The 13233-nt window shown below is 44.9% G+C and overlaps 1 protein-coding gene across 12 annotated transcripts in view; it reads right to left on the bottom strand.

Moving 5' to 3' along the window:
• Nucleotides 1-202: 202 nt before the first annotated feature.
• Nucleotides 203-13233, bottom strand: part of MAGI2 (membrane associated guanylate kinase, WW and PDZ domain containing 2) — a 1426516-nt gene continuing 1413485 nt past the window's right edge. For 8 of the 12 annotated variants that reach the window (XM_074379315.1, XM_074379310.1, XM_074379313.1 and 5 more), the window contains 2 exons: nt 10272-10308; nt 203-3122 (listed from right to left, as the gene is read on the bottom strand). In XM_074379315.1, coding sequence (XP_074235416.1) covers nt 2470-3122; nt 10272-10308 — 690 coding nt within the window. In that variant the 3' untranslated portion in view covers nt 203-2469. The remainder of the gene's footprint in view (nt 3123-10271; nt 10309-13233) is intronic. The other 4 variants (XM_039472765.2, XM_039472764.2, XM_074379314.1 and 1 more) reach the window with 2 other exon arrangements.

A 13233-nucleotide genomic window follows, 5' to 3' on the forward strand; every position in this document is an offset into this window, starting at 1 on the left:
AACTGTTTACTTAGGCCAAAAAAGCCAACAGTCTTTCCCATGTAATGCCACTGCATTTAGATTGAAGTTTCAAAAGAGTCCTATTTGGGGCATTAAACTTAAACTTAAAAAAGAAAACTGAAGTTCTGAAAAACTAGGTTAACCCCCAGTAATAATCTATTTCAAATTAACACACAGCCTATACAGTTGGAAAAAGAAAAGATTTTTGGATATATATTTTATTTGACAGTGTTTTAGAATATCATACAGTAAACAAGATTTCTGTAAAAGTTAATTTATCCATAGTGGTGCGTTTCATAAAAATAGTTGCTCACTTACAGTCTTTCTGTGACTATTAATACATGAAATTATATTTATAGAGATACAGCTGTACAGGGTAAATTCACAGCTAACACTACACAGAAATATTATTTGGAATGGGATTTAGATGATGTGCTGTCTTCACAGGTTATGGATTACAGCCGCATAAAGCAATTACTGCACAAGTAGTAGCTGTGAACTGTGCAAATTAGAGTTTATGCCAGTGTAATCTCAATTTTTTTTCCTTTTGTAACACATGGAAAATAAAGGTCAGAGGATACAGTACCAGGACGTGCAGCTACACTACAGAAGCATTGTCCAAAACCAGATTCAATAAATTAATGGCAAACTATACTGGATTTCTAGTCCAGGGGAGAAAGACTAATTGAGATTAAACCAAAAGCATTATAAACTGCTACAAGTGTTTGTGCTTTTGTTTATGATGAATGGGTTTCATTTTTGGACATTGCTTTTACAAGCTGCAAGACCCTTCACTTGAGGCTTTCAACCTTATTCTCCTCGTGTCAAACAACTAAACTACTCCCATGTCTGATGATTAAACTGCTACTCAGGATACTGCAATTACATGGAATGGGAACGATCAGCCCAGGAAGGCTATTACGTGTGACCTTTGAGACAGACCTGATCGCCCCTTTTCCTTATTAGACTACAAGTGTAGGGAGCTGAAGCTTATTTGTATTTGAACTCCTGTAAAGAGTAAGAATATGGGAAGGATGAAGCCTCATTCATTTAGGGCATATTAAAAAAAATTGCCTTCAGAAACACTTTGCCTTTATATAATATGTGTAGCTACAGTAAGTACCAATGGATAATTAATTGAAGCTAACATTTTACAAAGAAACGCTAAAACAGCAGGGAAGAAAGGCAAGCCTTAGAATTTTACTAGGAGGCCAATCACAGATTCATGGAGATAAACAAACATCTAGAGGTTGCTAACAAAATAAAAAACTGACAAAGAATACAAGACAAAAGCAAACCAATGGAAACAAAAGGAGAAAGAGTACGGAAAGAAAGATAAGCAGAAAGGAATGCTAAATGGACTCAGGTTCTTTAATGAAAATAAATTGGTTATAATTTTTTAATATTAGAGATTCATTATAATCTGAGAAATATAAGACAAATACTCTGCGTCCCTCTGTCAAAGTGCAAATGGAGTCATGGAGAGAGGGTTTAAAATAAGACAATAAAATAAGTGAACTATCACATTGCTGACAAAGAAGCTATCCATCTCTGCTAGCCTGGGACAACAGAAAAGCCTCTTCATAAAGGAACTGCAGCCTTGCCAATCTTGATGAAATAAATTGTGGTACTTCAATTATAAAATTTATAGTTTAGAGAAAAACCAATTAAGACCTATGAGCTAAACTGCAAAATTCTGACTTACAGCAAACTGTTCCCTAGGATACAATTTTTAAAACCTTTTTTTCCTACCACTGAAAATGTACAGAAATATGATTTGATCACAGAAATGGCAATAAAAATGGCATCACACCAATAAACTCACTAGATTTCTAAGTCATCCTGCAGGAGGCAGGGAACGCTGCTGCTAACACCGAGGATGGATGCCAAGGGTGAGCCATGGAAACATGTCATGGGTGAACAGTTCCGAATGTGTCAAAGAAACCCTTTAACCCCTGTCTAGATATGTCGAGAACAATTTATTTACAACATTTTAGATCAATTAAAAGATATAATCTTGTCTCAGTTTCAGCTTGCTCCGTGCAGTTTGATTTTTAAGGCGATATTCCAGTTTGTGATTGCTCTTAACTTGTCCAGTTTGATATAAAGTTTGGATGACATCCAAATCCTTCATGCAGTGGGGAGGAATATTTTTCTTTTTCTTAAACTAAAGCTACACTGCACTGTCTCTCTGTGATGTTCTTCACGTTATTTTGGTTCTTCCATAGCTGCCAAAGCCCCCACAATGGAACCGGGGGCTTTAGGATCAGTTTAGGTCTGTGCGTGGACGCGCTGCCGCCCATGCACACTGGACACGTGGGACTTCACGTCGATGCTCCCAGGCCTGGTGCCTCGTAATCTATGCGTGTGACAGTGAAAATAAATTAAAACGCCTTGAGACAGAACCTAAGAAGAACGGCCTGCGCGGAGGCGGGCTTGGGGGGTGGGGGCGGGCCGTGGCCGCGCGGTTCATCTGCTGGCTGCCGAGGCGCCGGGTTTGAGGACGCCCGGCAGCTTGTCGGAGCCCGGCACCTTCCAAGGCCCCGGCGCGACGGCGGCCTTGCGCGCGGGGGCGCCCCCCGGGGGTCGCGGGCCAGGCCGGGGACCCGCGCGCGCACCTGCCCGGCCCTCGGCCTCCCGCGCGCCGCCGCCGCTGCCGCTCGTGTCGGTGAACGAGGGCGCAGCCCCGGAGCCTTCGCGCCTGCAGAGCTCGGAGCCCGCCGCCGCGCGGGGCGCCTCCTTCCCGCCCGCCCGCGCCGCGTCCGCCGCCGCGGGCCCGGGCGCCCTGGCCTCCGAGGCGGGCCTGCCGGCCTCAGGCCGCCCCTGGCCGCCGGGCGCCTCCTCGAGCCTCGGCCGCGCGGCCCTCTGCGGACTCGCCGAGCGCTCCCTCTGCTCCCCGAGGCGCTGCTTCTTCTGGCCGCAGGCTGAAAGCTCCTTTGGTTTCCTAACGTCGTGTTCCCGTTTGATATCCCAAGTTGGGCCTGGGCTTATCTGGTGGGAAGGGTCGGAGGGTGGGGCTGGATGTGATGGAGAGAATGGAGCGAGGCCGTCGTCCAGGGAGACGCCTACTTCCGGCAGACCTGGGGCGGCGGCAGCGGGAGAACTCCAGGGGGCGGGTTCGTCTGTGGACGCGAAGCACAGGCATTAGCAGTGGCGCGCGCAGGCTGTCCCCGCGCCCTCTCTATGCCGGGGACAGGGGCAGGCAGCCGGGGCGACTGCTCTCAGGGGCCGGAGCCACTGCCACTCCCACCCTCACTGCCAAGAGGGCAGAGGCCGCGCCCCCGGGGATTTGGGGGTTCCCTCCGCCCCGCTTATCCCCCACGACCCGAACCCCGTCCGTGGACCGGAGAGGCCAACGCGAAGCCCAGGCCTAATCCCTTCGCCTTGGCCTGGTAACTTCCCGGGGTGTCCTTGGGTCTGACAGTCTTGTGTGGACAGCTCACTTAACAGCCCTTGAATCAATGGGACTCTAGCTCGAGCAGACCTCGGAATCACCAGGGAGGTGGTGAAATATACAGATTCCCCGGGAGGACCAGGCCCGGAGATGTGAGCCGCACGGGGCCCAGGGAGGTCTCTGTATTTTTATCAGGCACCCTGGTGATTCTGAAAAAGGTGGTCTAGCAGAGATGTCCAATCTTTTGGCTTCCTTGGGCCACATTAGAAGAAGAATCGTCTTGGGCTACACATAAAATACACTAACAGCCAATGAGCTTAAAAAAAAAAAAAGGACCATGTATAAATCTCATGTTAAGAAAGTTCACAGGTTTGTATTGGGCCACATTCAAAGCTGGCCGCGGGTTGGACAAGCGTGGTCTAGAGCCAAGCTTTGAGAAACACAGGTCTGGGTTCTAAGTTGGGAAATGACGTTCTCAACCAGTAGGTGTCACTCAAAGCATATTCCTAGCTGTTGTCAGTTTCAGAATTTGGATACATTCATTTTAAAAGATCATTGTTTTTAAAAGTCGTTGTCCTTTTTTTTTTTTTTCTTTTTAACCACAATCAGAAGAAAAAAATCGTTGTCCTTAATTCTTTTTTTTTCTTTGCCAAGTCTGGATGAAACTTAATTCTTTTTAGTACTTCTAACATTATGGAGTGCCCCAAGACTAAGATAATTCTAGGAAGCCTAGTTCCAACATTTACTTAAGATTTAAGTTGTCTACTTCCAAAAAGGATTTAGGACAATTGACAACATCAAAACACGTATAAAACAATGATAAAAATGAGAGATGACTTATTTTTTAAAAAAGCAACAGCTGGTCAGAAGCCAAGTAGGACAGATATATTAGAAATCTGAGATGAGTTAGCTACTACTGTGAGCAACAACTAAGGGGAAATGAAAGCAGGGAACTCCAATTACTGTGATTCCTTGATGTTTGTAAGAAATATGTCTCATGACCTTGAAAATGCTCAAATTTTGTGATATCATTCCAGAGTGTAATTTTTCTTCCATGGAATTGGCATAGGGTCATTAGTGGAGAGCAAATAAATCACATTGATAGATCTGAATTCTGAGTGCCACGTGAGCCTCCCTCACTAGCTAAGAGATTCATTCCCACAAGGCAGCCTCAGTGCATGTGATTCAAGCTCCTACCTCTGTAACATGTCAGAGGCTGTCAGGGATGCTTGCGTATACTCAGTCCCTTAATGTCCAGGGTCTACATTGTTTGAAACTTGAGGATTCTTATATAGTACTTTTGATACTGATTTGTAAAGCAATAAGAAGAGGAAAAGAGCAGTGGTGTTGGTTTTCCCAAATAATTCTGGCCATCTTTAGAATGGCAAATCAAAAAAGTTTCTCATTCTATGTGAAATTCGAATGGAACATTTTGGGCATAATGTTGACCTTCCTTCTTCCATACACTGATGGCCATTATCATTTTCACATAGTGAGTGAAATTCTAGAAGAGCATCAGAAGCCATGGAATCTAATCCTGGCTCTGGCATGTATTTACTGGTGGTATGATTTTTGGACAACTAAATCTCTCTGAGCCTCAATTTATTCCTTGTTGAGATGGGGATAAAATATCCAATTTTACAGATTTGAGACATAGACTTTATAAGGGAAAGCACTTTGCAAGGAGAGGGCCAGTCACATTTTTTCTTTTGCACCCCACCTGCTGCCTACTTAAAGACTGAGCTCCTGTGAAAGCCACCTCACTAACTAGTACCTGTGCAGGTGAGGTTTTGAGTAAGTGCAATAAGGCAGTCATTTTCATGTGCTGTGATTCCCAGGTGTGGTTTTGCTACACCTCAGGTATCCTTGGTTACTTCAAGGAATAGTCTGAAATCCTTAAAGGCAAATGTATCCAGTGGAAATGAGAATGTGTTCTACTTTTGGCTGGGTTAGAGTTTAAAATCAAACTAACAAATGATAGGTGGTGGCAATCCACCCATCTAGGGAGATACGTTCTAGAAGAGTTAAAAAGTGATCTTCAAAAGGCCTAAAGAGAGGGTAGCATGTGCAAGAGTGATCTCTGACTTCTACCATAGTAATGATATTTCACATTTTAATAACTCTTTTCCCCATCATTACATCACATATGGTAGAGTTAATTAGCTGGCCTCAAATTACTTCTTAGATACAGGGAGAAGGTTGATATTATTCACACCATTTCCTGAAGGAGGAATTGAAGCAGAGAGAGGTTAAATAATTGACCAAGATTACGAAATGGTCCAGTCGAGAGTAAAATTTTGGGTTCCTTACTCTTTGTACTTAGAAATTGTCCCAAGATGTTACCTTGCAAATAGGATCAAAGTATATGAAATGGGCATGGACAGTGGCCACTGCTCCCCAACAGCAACCAGATCTTGTCCTTAAGTAGAAGATGTATTTATTTCTGAACAACTTACCACATGTCTGGCATTGAACTGGAGAGTTCCTATCCAGGAAAATGAAAAGCTATTAAAACCAGATGAATAAATGTCCATCCATCATTAGTTGGCCTCAAATTACTTCTGAGATTCAGGGAGACACTCTTTTCTTTCCCTCCTCCAGTGATTTTTCATATGGTAAAATAAAAGGTGAAATTATTTACAAATTCAAAGATTCCTCTTATTATAAAAGTTTCTCAAGAGTTTAGAGATCATTAAACACTTAACAGTGAGAGAAACTAAAAGCTAAAATGTTCCAAGTCACTACTGATTAAAAATATTAACGAGAAATTTAAATTTACTATATCAAAGTGATTTAAAAGATGGACATCTATATGAATGGTTAAATACTTTCATTTTTCTGCATAGAAACTCTTCAGGTCGGTGTCAGTACTTGCACAGGCATGAGCCTGCAAAGCTCTGTAAAGTACCAGGGGCCTCTTCAGCAGGCAGCCCTTATCCCACCGTGCCCTATCACCTGCCTCAGCAAGATGACACAGATTGTGGTGGACAGGAAGGGCATTTCTCTAAGATTGGAAAATCTAGTTTTATATGAAATCTTGACATGCAATAACAAGAAGAGTTCAATTTAGTTCTGCTTCTTTCAGACCATGTTTTTCTTCTTCTTGCCTGCCTGCCTGCCTGCCTCCCTCGACTCCTTCCCTACCTCCCTGCCCGTCTCCCTACCTGCCTGTTTCCCTGCCTCCCCTGCCCGCCTCTCTCCCTGCCTCCCTGCCTGACTGCCTCCCTCCCCTGCCTGCCTCCCTCCCCTGCCTGCCTCCCTCCCTGCCTGCCTCCCTGCCTCCCCTGCCTGCCTCCTTGCGGGCCTCCCTCCCCTGCCTGCCTCCCTCCCTGCCTGCCTCCCTGCCTCCCCTGCCTGCCTCCCCTGCCTGCCTCCCTCCCTGCCTGCCTCCCTGCCTCCCCTACCTGCCTCCCCTGCCTGCCTCCCTGCCTGTCTGCCTCCCTCCCTGCCTGCCTCCCTCCCCTGCCTGCCTCCCTCCCCTGCCTGCCTCCCTCCCTGCCTGCCTCCCTCCCTCCCTGCCTGCCTCCCTCCCTCCCCTCCCTGCCTGCCTCCCTCCCCTGCCTGCCTGCCTCCCTCCCCTGCCTGCCTCCCTCCCTGCCTGCCTCCCTCCCTCCCTGCCTGCCTCCCTCCCTCCCCTCCCTGCCTGCCTCCCTCCCTCCCTGCCTGCCTCCCTCCCTCCCCTCCCTGGCTGCCTCCCTCCCCTGCCTGCCTGCCTGCCTCCCTCCCTCCCCTACCTCCCTCCCTCCCCTGCCTGCCTCCCTCCCCTGCCTGCCTCCCTCCCCTGCCTGCCTCCCTCCCTGCCTGCCTCCCTCCCTCCCCTGCCTGCCTCCCTCCCTGCCTGCCTCCCTCCCTCCCTGCCTGCCTCCCTCCCCTGCCTCCCTCCCTCCCTGCCTGCCTGCCTCCCCTGCCTGCCTCCCTCCCTCCCTGCCTGCCTCCCTCCCTCCCTCCCTGCCTCCCTCCCTCCCTGCCTGCCTGCCTGCCTCCCTCCCTCCCCTGCCTGCCTCCCTCCCTTGCCTGCCTCCCTCCCCTGCCTGCCTCCCTCCCTCCCTGCCTGCCTCCCTCCCTCCCCTGCCTCCCTCCCTCCCTGCTTGCCTCCCTCCCTCCCTGCCTGCCTCCCTCCCTCCCTGCCTGCCTGCCTGCCTCCCTCCCTCCCCTGCCTGCCTCCCTCCCCTGCCTGCCTCCCTCCCCTGCCTGCCTCCCTCCCCTGCCTGCCTCCTCTGCCTGCCTCCCCTCCCTTTCTCCTTTTTTGGACCTGGGCATTGGCTAAAGTGTGTGATCATGTTCATTTATGAGGTGGTTACCAAGGAAGATGTGCTACACAGCATTGTTCATGTCTGAGATGTTCTAACTACAATTAGAAATAACAGAGACCCATCCTAGAAGGATGAAATCAGCCACATCTGGCCTGCTGGGATTTATGCAGCCCCTTTGTCCAATGTCCCCAGGCCTAGGGGCTGAATTAAAAAAGGAAAAAAGCCTTTCATTACAAACTGGCTTCCTCAGTCTGCCCTCTCCACCACCACCCTGGTGAAACTGCTCTAGTCAAGGCTGCCAATGACCTTTCTGTTGTGAAATCCAGAGGACTCTGTATAGAGTTGGCCCTCCACATCTGCAAGTTCCACATCTGTGAATTCAACCAACTGAGGATGGAAAATATTTGGGAAAAAATATGAAATAACAATACAACAATTAAAGGTAGTACAAATTAAAAACAAAGTATAGCAACTGTTTACATAGCACTTACATTGTATGAGGTATTGTAAGTGACCTAGAGATGATTTAAAGTATATGGGAGGATGTATGCAGGTTATATGCAAATACTACACCAGTTCATATGAGGGACTTGAGCATCTGAGCATTTTGAAATCTGTGGGGTTCCAGGAACCAATCCCCTGAGGAAACTGAAGGACGACTATGTCTTGCCACATTTTCACACAGCCGACTACTTCCATTAACAAGCTGAACTCTTGGCTGTCATGATACCCCCTTCTGCTTTTTAAATCCTACTTCCGGCAGTTTCTCCTCAATTGACTTTGCGGGTTCCTCTGATTTTCACCTGACCTCTTTAGGGCTTGCTCTTATGTAGTTTACTTTCTCTGCATTCTCTCCTAGGTGTTTTCATTATTATTGTAGCTTTTATACAATACTCCCAAATGTTTCTGCTGAGCTCTACCAGCTGTACACTGGTGTATCCATCTGCCTTCTTAGTGCCCACTTGGATAGTTCACTGGTTTTTTAGATCCAACAAAGTCCAGATAGAAATCTTTTCTCCCCAAACCTATCCTGCACTCTCTCCCTTATTTCCCCATCTTGGTGAATGGTACAGTCACCACTTGGAGTCATCCTTGATTCCTCTTTCTCCCTCACTTCACAGATAAAACCCACCTGCAAGACTTAAAAAAAAAATTAGTCTTATTTTCAAATATGTGTGGACTCTGCCAACTTATCTTCACCTTCACTTTCACCACCCTAATTCTAAATACAGGGATTTCCTGGAAGGATATAGCCAGTGTGGGCTGCTGAGGACATGGCTAACAGAGGGCCCCAGTGTGGACATCTTTCATAAACCCTTGGGGATACTGTTGAAGACAGGAATTTCAAAAATGAATTTCAGTGTTATTCATAAAGAGAAGTTACGTGTAGTCTGCTGTGAACCACATACCCTCCCCAGGGCAACTAACTTAAATATCCTACCCAAGAGCTTGGCCTGCCAAGCTATCACTCCTCACAGGGGCTACAAGAACCCACTCTTCTTTCATTCTACTCTTGCCCACCTCCAGTGATTATCTGTATAACATCTACAACAATCTCTTTGAGACATAAATTAGATCATGCCACTCCCTTGCTTGAATGCTCCATGGATCTCCACTGCTCTTAGATCAAAATCCAAAATGATTTAACATAGTCTACAAAAGCCTGCATGATCTGGCCCATGCCAGCCTCACCAGCTTCATATTCCCTCATTCCCTATTCTCCACCCGCCCTGGCCTTGGTCCAGTTCTTCAAATGCACTAAGCTCACTTTCTATTCTGGGACATTATTGTTTACTTATTCACATGGCAGGTTCTTTTTCATCCTTCAGGACTCTTAATAGCATCCCAGAGAACTCCAGTCTACAGTAGATACTCCATCTTTCTCACCAGCTTCTTGATTTTATTGCCTTGTAGTAATTATAATGTGCAATTATACTTTTGCTTGCTTATTTGATAAACATCAGTCTCAAATGCTAGCTGTAAGCTTCATGAGGGCAATGACCACGTTGGCCTTGTTTGTCACAGTATACTTAACAACTAGCATAGCGTTTGACACAAAAAAAATGCTTGATGAATATTTGATGAGTGAATACATATATTCCACAAATAGAAATGGAAGACTTGAAACCAAATGCTGACTTGAGGAAACACTTTAGGGCAAAGGATTTTCATTTAAAGTATAATTTGTCAAAAACAGGTTTGTGTCTGGAACTTTGATCAGTTTTGAGAGGGAGGATGGTGGTGAAATGGGAATGTGTATTTGAAGTGGGAGGGGAAAAGACTAAGTTTGGGGAGCGTGAACAAGGAGGAAGCCAGCCACAGAAATACATTGGGAGAGTTCCCAGCTTTCATCAGAGGCCCCTTAGGATGGAGAGGGATGAAGAGAAGCTCGGATCCCTGGGGAGCAAAGTCAAATTCTGAAATTTTAGGGATGTTCTTTCCCTTGTTGTGAGGTCTAAGGATGCAGTAATAGCTTTGCTTAAAGGAGCCTTGTCCCTGGGAAGTCATTAACCAACATGCAAGAGAATGTTCCAACAACTCACAGGTAGGATAGACCCTAAATATCTTATATTCCACTGTGAAAGAAGCAAGCCCCTCTCCTAAATTAGGATCAAGTTTCTTACCCTTCCTATTGACAGTTCTAGCCAGTTTGGATCTTTCCTAGAAAACAGATTGATTAATCCATAAGTACATATCAGTATATATACACACAGATTACACACACACCATTATTTTTGAGTTAAAAGATGTATGGTCTCTTAAATTATCTTATAGGAGCCTAGCAATATTAAAAAATAAAATGTGCTCCTTTACTTCATATGCCAGAGATAAAAAATCTCATCTACAGAAATTGTGTTTCAACAGCTTATTTATTTTATGATATATAACCAAAGTGATGGTAAAACCAGAGAGCTGACCCAATAGGAATAAACTGCTTGCTGCAGTAAGTATCTGTGTTGCTGGTTTTCCCAGGAGGCTCTTATCTCCAGCAAACACTTATACAGAAGACAAAAGCATAACCCACATCAAGGGTGAGTTAATTTTATCCTGTGCTGAAGACACAGAGGTTGAGAAAGAAAAATCTTTTAAGGCTTGTGCCCAAACTATAATGGTTCATTTGTATTGGTTCCACCATCACCAAGGTGATTGCTTTTATTTATTTTTTGAGACAGAGTCTCGCTCTGTCGCCCAGGCTGAAGTGCAATGGCGCGCTCTCAGCTCACCACAACCTCTGCCTCCCGGGTTCAAGCAATTCTCCTGCCTCAGCCTCCCAAGTAGCTGGGATTACAGATGTACACCACCACGCCCAGCTAATTTTTGTATTTTTAAGTAGAGACTGGGTTTCACCATGTTGGTCAGGCTGGTCTCAAACCCCTGACCTCATGATCTGCCCGCCTCAGCCTCCCAAAGTGCTGGGATTATAGGCGTGAGCCACCGGATGATTGCTTTTTGTAACAAAATGCAATCAAGAAAACCCTTAGAAGGGAGCTAGAGAGTGGGGGTAGGGAAAGAGACTTTGTCTACTGCCCCATACCTCACCAAAGGCCTCAGGGAGTCCAGCTTCAGGCTGGGTGTTTCAGAAAGCCATGGATAAGCATTCCTACGATGGCTTCCTACTCTCAGTACACAGCTTGAAACCAGGGCCTAAGGACTGCCTTTTGGATTAACATGGTCAGGAGGATAATAGAAGCATTATTGCTATTGATACTATTAATAATGGCAATAGCTAACACTGATTGAGGTACTTACTAGCTGCCAGGCACTCTTTGAAGGTCTTGAAATGTATTAACTCATATTAATACATGTAAACTGACACATTTTACAGATGAGAAAACGGAGACAGAGTTTAAGTAATGAATTCGAGGCCACACAGCTGGTAGCTAAGGGTCATTGAATGGCTTTCGGAATTGTGTAATGTTCTACCAACTCAGCTGAAACACCGACACTGGACGGCTTTACTGTCTCCTAGTGTGATTGAGAGATGGGGGCTCATGTCTTCTTCTGGGGCAGTATAACAGAAACTTCCATCTAAGGTGACTATCAGAAGCAGGTCCGTCATTATTGCTAATGGAGACTGTGAAATGCCATTTCTGTTTGAATCTTGGACATAGTGGGTTGGGGGGACAGTCACTATGATTAGAGCATCGATCTGTGAAAATGCTAGAAATATGACCTGTAACCAGAGAACAAAAGAATTGGATTTCATAAGGGCAGGATAGTACTATCTACTTAAAAAAATATCTTCACAGTGACATTCCTTGAAGCTGGATTAAATTGAAAATACTCTGATACTACAGACAGTGAGTCACTTTGAGACATAAATACTTTTACTGCTCAAATGACTAGAATTATTCTGTAAAAAGATCCATGAATTTAGTGTCATTTCTTATTAAGAACTCTTTCCTGTTGCAACCTTCAGTTGTCTGGGGTTAGCCAATACTGGTGTGGTTATATTGAAATCTTTCTTTTAATTTAGAATATTATAGAAAAATACTAAAATGATTAGGGTAGATCAAAGGACAGTAATGTGAAGTCATTTGGTATTCAAAAGAAAAACCTTTTAAGAATTGTGTTCAAACTATAAAGGTTCATTTGCATCTGTTCAGCCATTGTTAAGGTGACTGATTTTGTAACAAAACATAAACCAAAAAGACTACTTTAAAAAAGTTCAGAACAAATTATTTTACTTTGCATCTGCTCTTTCTGAAGCATTGTTTCCAAGTAAGGAGCCATCGTCAATGGCCTTCAAACATGCATTTGTTTCACTTGTATTACCAGAGATGTAAACTAGATGTTATGAACATTAATAACTTTTACAATGGTGATGGTATTTGCTTATTGAAGCTTCACCTTTATACTCTTCGAAAGCAGAATCAAAGGTGCAGCAATGAATCTGTGGCAAGTTTTAGCTCTGTCTTGGTGGGGCTGTTAACAATGGAGCTACTATCTACCGAGCATCTTCTATGTACTAGGAACTGTGCTGCGTGTATCACATATGCATATTACCTTTTAATTCTCATAACAGTTCAAAGAACTATGGTGCTATAAGGCCAGGTGCAGTGGCTCACACCTGTAATCCCAGCACTTTGGGAGGCCGAGGTGGGCAGATCACTTGAGGTCAGGAGTTTGAGACCAGCTTGGCCAAGATGGCAAAACCCTGTCTCTACTAAAAATACAAAAATTAGCTGGGCCTGGTGGTGTACACTTGTAATCTCAGCTATTTGAGAGGCTGAGGAAGGAGAATCTCTTGAACCCAGGAGGTGAAGGTTGCAGTGAGCTGAGATCATGCCACTGTACTCCAGCCTGGCGACAGAGCAAGACTCTGTCTCAAAAAAACAAACAAACGAACAAACCAAAAAAACAAACAACAACAACAACAACAATAACAACAAAAAACTATGGTGCTATTATTCCCATTTCAAAGATTAGGAAACTGAGAGGTAGATAAATTAAGCAATTTTCCTGGACCACTCAGCTAGTAAGTGAGAATCAGGTTAACTACTACATTATTCTGTTATAATAATAGTGTTTTCCAACATTTTCCATATTGGTACACATATAGAAAAGGACAATGCACTGGAGTAA

The sequence above is a fragment of the Saimiri boliviensis genome, chromosome 10 (genome assembly GCF_048565385.1).
Source record: "Saimiri boliviensis isolate mSaiBol1 chromosome 10, mSaiBol1.pri, whole genome shotgun sequence".
NCBI lineage: Eukaryota > Metazoa > Chordata > Mammalia > Primates > Cebidae > Saimiri > Saimiri boliviensis.